Genomic DNA, 6300 nt, shown 5'->3' with positions numbered 1-6300 from the left:
TCCTTTTTATAATAAATTTTAAAAAATATATTGAATAGAAAATTATAGTTAAAAATGAGACCGAATAAAATATAATCAAATCTATCACTCATTTCACTTTTTCTTTTAATACATGTTAACATAGTTTCAATTTCGTTTTTATTTCCAAACCATTTAAAAATTGTATTGAATTTACGATTAAAAATTTAAGATTTATTACACTTATTTTGAAATCCCACGAATTTATTAAAAGTTAAAAACGAAAAGAAAAAAACATAATTACTTCTGCAGTATAAGGTTCAAATAATTACTAACTTAAATGTATGAAACTAAATTTGTAATTTAATAACTTTTTTTAATCTTTTGCTGGTTAAACTTAATAGATTTGTATTCGTAAACCAACTAATAACAAATTATATAATGAAAATTTTCTTTTGTTATTCCTCATCATCTTAATTGGAAAGTGTTAGGGCAGTTCCTATTCCCATTCTTGGTTTTACATTACTTGCTTACCAAAAACTTTCTCAAATAAAACAATATTTTGGTGTCACCTTAATTAAATTAAATGCACTTAACTATTATATATAAATCTCAATTGCCTCTATTTAGGTTATGTGTTGGGAGACATTTTTGTAAGAATTCAAAATTACTCTTTCTCTTTTAAAGTGATGATATTGACATGAAAACAATTAATTTTCTTTTGACATGAAATCAATTAATTTTCTTTTAAAATTATTTGGCTGACATGAAATCAATCATTTTTGTTTTAAGATGGTGATGATTGACATGAAATAACATTAACTTTAAAAGGGAAATCTAAAATGATTTTAGGTTGAATTTGGAAGAAGCAGTAATTTACTTTTGAGGTAATTGACGGAAAATCAATCTAAAAAATAGTTTTACGGTTCAATTTGTTAAAATATGTTGTTCATCAACATTTGTTAAATAATCTTATTTTTAATTTTAGACAATACCATTCCTAATAATTCGATAGTTGTTTAAGTTCACTTCCAACAAATCTTAATATCCATTGCATATTCAAAATTTCAATCGTTAAACTTATATAGATGTTAAAATTGAACGAACGTTGAAATTATAAGTTGAAGTACCACAATTATTGGTAATTTAGCGTGGTTTTTCAATTTTTCTCAAATTTTTTCACTCTAGAATTACTGCTTCAATCACTATCTCGATTATGAGCAAAGCTTGACCCATCGACCCGCTTTGTGTATATGATAGAATATAGCTAGGTTAAGTTAGTTAGTAGGAAGCTTCGTGGAAGGTTCCTGTTTTGTTTAGTACTTCAGTGGTAACCATCCTTTCATTCTATAAAAATGTTTATTCCTACCGCCATATCTCTCAAAGAAAACATCTGAAACCAACACAGCTTTTGCCAACTTCCCCAACTAGTTCTTCTCTGATTACCACACCTGTTTGGATACCCCTATTTCAACCAAAAACACAAAACCATGGCTTCCCAAACAGAGCCTTGGCTAATGGAAAATGGAACCCTTAAGCGCCTAACCAAAGAGCATCGACATGGCCATGGTCGAACAGCTCATAACATGTCCTCCTCTTCCTTACGCAAAAAGTCCGATTTAACCCTCGTCTCCAAAATCCAATTCGGCTGTCTCCGTAAGTTTTGTATTAATCTTCAGGAGGTCATTTTGGGAACCAAACTTTCCATTCTCTTCCCCGCGATTCCTCTCGCTATTGTCGCTCAGAATTTTGGCTTTGGAAGAGTGAGAATCCTCCATAATCTTCGTGAAACTACATGTCGTTTCTTTATTAATAATTGTTTTTTTGGACTAATAAATAATAATAATTTGTTTTGTAGCCTTGGATTTTTGCATTGAGCTTGCTGGGCCTTACGCCATTGGCTGAACGTGTCAGCTTCCTAACCGAGTAAGCTTTTCTAGCTTTTCATTAGTGTATTTTTAATTTTGGTAATCAATATATCAAATTATTATTATATTCCGAAACCTTTTCCAATATTATACTAACCTTTCTCTTCTTCTTCTTGTTTTGATTCGAACTTTGAAGGCAAATCGCTTATTTCACTGGTCCAACAGGTAACAATTCGCTTATGTTTTATTTCATTTGTAACCCATTCATATATATATATATATATATATATATATAACCGTTGGAAATCGGTAGAAAATTTAAATATGCAAATTGTTTATGTTTTCCAGGAAATGCTCCTGAAATGAAAAAAAAAATGTGGCTAAGCTATAGCTTAATTAATCAAATATCAATTATCATAATGTTTTTTATGCTTTGGTTTCCCACCATCTATAGTTATTGATTTTTTTTAATAGATATGGTCATTCTAAGCTAATTATTGATTCAATAAACACAACTTTATTATTAATTCAATTTCAACCATTTGGACTACACCTATTTTTACAAAAGAAAAAAAAATTGAAATATACGTACATGTATTTCTGCATAACGAAATTTTTTTGAGGTACAATAATGTAATTTTTATTTATATATGACGAGGAAGTTTTTAGGTACAACAATGTAATTTTTATTTATATTATTTGTTTTCTTATCCATTTCTCATCCACAAGTACACAATAGCTATAATGACGAATGCATGTATGGCTTTTGCTACTCAAGGGAAAAGCCAACCGTACAAAAACAGTTTCCATTTGTTTTTATTTTTTAAAAAAATGAAAAAGATAATGAACTTCTATAATTTTGAAAACCCTAAAATGATAGTGACATACATAAGGGAGGCCCGTGAAGGAGAATATTTAGATTGGTAAGGTTATTAATTAAGTTTGATAACGATATATACTTTTTTTTTTTTTTTCTGTTTCTTGGGTTCTAAGAACTAGAAACAAGTAATATGTTTTATATCAAATCAGTTTTCAAAATTCAGTCTAAATTTTAAAAAAATTTCTCATATTTTAGAAATAAGAAATGAGATGTATTATCAAAATAAGTATGTTCTTCCAATAAAAATAGGAAATGATCGAATGTACTTCAAATTAATGAATGAAATTTAAATGTGTATTGTATATGTATATGTAGTTGGGGGGCTTTTGAATGCAACATGTGGAAATGCAACGGAGCTGATAATTGCAATATTAGCACTGACACAAAGGAAGATAGACGTGGTGAAGTATTCTCTATTGGGTTCTGTTCTTTCAAACCTTCTTCTTGTTCTTGGAACTTCTCTCTTTTGTGGTGGAATTGCTAATATTAGACGGGAACAAAACTATGACAGAGTAATTACCTCTCTCTCTGATCTCTCTCATTTGTTCTATTGTTTTTAGTATTTTCATTCAAAGATCGAGTTAAAACTAGATTCGGATTTTTAAAATATAAAAACTACTCTTGAAATGTGTTAGAAGTGATTTTGAAGTACTTAGATAAAAATGATTTTAATAAATTCAAAATATTTTCAAATACATATTTAAATTTGAGCAATACACAGAAATTTCTGATTTTATTAACCCTGTAATTAAATAAGCAATCTTTTTAACAGAGGCAAGCTGATGTCAACTCCCTCATGTTGATGCTATCTTTACTGTGCCACCTATTGCCTTTACTCTTTGGCTACGCTGCCGCCTCTGCCTCCACGGCCGCCGCCTCGACCCTCCATCTGTCCAGAGCTAGCAGCATTGTAATGCTCACTGCTTACATTGCTTACTTGGTCTTTCAACTCTGGACTCATCGACAACTGTTTGAAGCTGAGGTACAATGATTGTTCCATTGAATATTATTTTATGTTTAATAGATCTAATGCATGTTAAACTTATTTCAGCTACGTATGTTACAAAGTTTTGTTCGATGATTACAGGATTTTTTAAAATTCAAGTTCACAATCGAATTGGTTTCTTTTAGTAATTGATGATATAGCAAGTGATGTTGATCGGAATTAACAAACTCTACTATTTGCCAAGAACTATGGTTGTGAATCAAGCATTTGGCAATATGTTTCTAGATATAACCAACCTAAGGTGGATGATTTTGATTGTTTGACAACAAATCAACCACACCATACCAAAATTTTGATAAAAAAGATTAAAAAGATCACTTTAAATATTTTATTTTATCAATAAATTATAAAAATAATTTAATCTTCTACAAAATTTGAAAATATATTCAATTCTTTAAATGTAAATTATAATTATTATATAAGTTCACAAAGATAAAAATTAACTGTAGTATTGGAATATTAATCAGGAAGGTGAAGACGATGACGTTCCAGGAGAAGAGGCAGTGATCGGATTCTGGAGTGCATTTGCATGGCTTGTTGGAATGACACTCGTTATTGCTTTGCTTTCCGAGTACGTTGTCAACACAATTGAGGTAAAATTACTAGAAAAATACCCTTTTCACTCTTGATTTGATTTGACCCGGGATAAGTTTTCATTTTATTATTTAACTTTTGAAATGTTATATTTTTAATTCTGATTTTTCAGGAATGCTTACTTTGAGTTGGTTGTGTTATTTTGTAGGAAGCATCTACTACTTGGGGTTTGTCTGTGAGTTTCCTTAGCATAATCTTGCTCCCTATTGTTGGAAATGCCGCCGAACACGCGGGGGCTATCATATTTGCCTTCAAGAATAAGTTGGTAAGCTCTAAAAAATTCACAAATTTACTACAATCAAAATTAATTTTAATTTGCAGATTAAGGGAGGATTACTGTTATATTATATCTAATCATTGTATACTTAATTTTAATTTGTTTTGGTTTTCAGGACATATCTTTGGGGGTTGCCCTGGGATCTGCAACACAAATTGCACTATTTGTGGTAAGTATATGTATGTGTGATTAGTGAAAACTAGTTCAAAGTTTCAAACCTCCCCTAGGAAATTGAAGTGTGGAAATATATATTTGGAAACTGACCCCTGAAGAAAATGTAACATGCAGATTCCAATGTGTGTGATAGTAGCTTGGACAATGGGAGTGGACATGGACCTAAATTTCAACCTAATGGAAACAGGGTCACTTGGATTAGCAATTATTGCCACAGCCTTCACTTTACAAGATGGAACCTCTCATTATATTAAAGGCCTTGTTCTTCTTCTTTGCTACATTATCATTGCTGCTTGCTTCTTTGTTTCCAAGACACAAGAAGGTGATTTTCCAAAATAATTTTCCCATCTTTTCTAGGGGCAGTTTAAATTAATTTAAATAGTGATTTCGATAGGAAAATGATATTGAGACTACGGAAATTTAATAATAACTAAAATAATTATTAGTTTAAAATTTTGTACCTTTCAGAATTAATTTGTTTTTAGCTAATTAATTAATTTGTTAAGAGCTAATTAAACAACACTCTAAATTCACTTCTCTCTTTGTGTTTCCCCCCACAGATAATAACAATGCTCCCAACTTGGGACTCCAATCTTCAAACCAAGCAATCTTCAGAGCTTAAAGGTAAATAATAATAATAATAATAATTAGATTACCCTTTTAATTAATTTAAATAAACACTTTTTAACTTCCATTTAAATTTGACTGATAACTTTATATATTATGATTAATTGGATGCAGGTTTGAAAAATATTCTCAAGTCAAAATCAAATTCGAAAAGAGAGGGACTTCTTTGAAATCTCATTTGTAAAGAAGGACCAAAAAAAAAAAAACCAAATCAAATGGAATTTTCATTAATTCTTTGATTTTTCATGGCATCAATCGGTTCGATCCCTGCCTGCTGGAAAGCTTAGAAAATTTGAAGATGTTGGGAGTTTAATGAAAGCAGTTTGTGGGCTGAAAATTAAAGCATTCAAATCTGCGGGTTTATTATATGCAATATTTGTATGCTTTTTATATGAATTATTTTCTGTTTTTCTGTTTTTAATTTTATTGTTCGTCTTCTTTTGCTTTAATTGTTGTAATGTAATAATTATTTCTCAAGTTTAAGTAATTAATGAAATAATATGTCCTCAATTCTGTTTTCTTGTGAAATTTTTAGTCTTGGATTCCATTGCCATTTCTTTATAAAAAAAAAATTATGTTACTTTTATGGGATAGCTTGGACCAAAAAAAGGACCCTAAGAATATTGATAGTAACAAGGATAGTTGCAACTATATTATAAAATTTAAGTATATAATAATAATATTTATATATTTTTTTAAAACTTTGGAATACGCTTAATTATTATATTTAAAAATAACTAAATGGTTAATTGTAAATTTAGCAATTAAATTCAAATTAATTAAATATACAGCACAATTTTAAAAAATTTGTAAATATAGCAAAATTTGTCAAATTCTATCTATTATATAAGTCTATCACTTATAAACCATGTTGCAAATATTGGTTTATCACTGATATACTATGTTGCAAATATTG

The 6300-nt window shown here is 29.3% G+C and overlaps 1 protein-coding gene across 2 annotated transcripts; it reads left to right on the top strand.

The window, feature by feature from the left end:
• Positions 1-1241: 1241 nt before the first annotated feature.
• On the top strand, positions 1242-5912 carry CAX3 (vacuolar cation/proton exchanger 1-like). 2 transcript variants are annotated; one of them, XM_011654598.2, is made up of 11 exons: positions 1242-1721; positions 1817-1884; positions 2023-2051; positions 3022-3218; positions 3479-3688; positions 4180-4305; positions 4455-4571; positions 4699-4752; positions 4872-5079; positions 5318-5381; positions 5499-5912. In XM_011654598.2, exons 1-10 carry the CDS (start codon positions 1449-1451, stop codon positions 5377-5379), a joined length of 1344 nt encoding a protein of 447 aa, XP_011652900.1. In that variant the 5' UTR covers positions 1242-1448; the 3' UTR covers positions 5380-5381; positions 5499-5912. The 2 variants fall into 2 exon arrangements, with proteins under 2 accessions (XP_011652900.1, NP_001267681.1); NM_001280752.1 differs by lacking the exon at positions 5499-5912 and having other exon boundaries at positions 1449-1721; positions 5318-5379.
• The last annotated feature ends 388 nt before the right edge of the window (positions 5913-6300 follow it).

The sequence above is a fragment of the Cucumis sativus genome, chromosome 4 (genome assembly GCF_000004075.3).
Source record: "Cucumis sativus cultivar 9930 chromosome 4, Cucumber_9930_V3, whole genome shotgun sequence".
Classification (NCBI taxonomy): Eukaryota; Viridiplantae; Streptophyta; class Magnoliopsida; order Cucurbitales; family Cucurbitaceae; genus Cucumis; species Cucumis sativus.
The sequence above is the reverse complement of the archived record's forward strand: the minus strand, read 5'-3'. Positions and strand labels throughout refer to the sequence as shown.

What these genes read in the sequence shown, in the direction of transcription:
- CAX3 (XM_011654598.2), top strand. Translation starts at nt 1,449, where the DNA reads ATGGCTTCCCAAACAGAGCCTTGGCTAATGGAAAATGGAACCCTTAAG. An exon ending in CGTGTCAGCTTCCTAACCGA is followed by an intron (nt 1,885 to 2,022) that starts GTAAGCTTTTCT and finishes CGAACTTTGAAG; the next exon opens with GCAAATCGCTTATTTCACTG. An exon ending in ACGTTGTCAACACAATTGAG is followed by an intron (nt 4,306 to 4,454) that starts GTAAAATTACTA and finishes GTTATTTTGTAG; the next exon opens with GAAGCATCTACTACTTGGGG.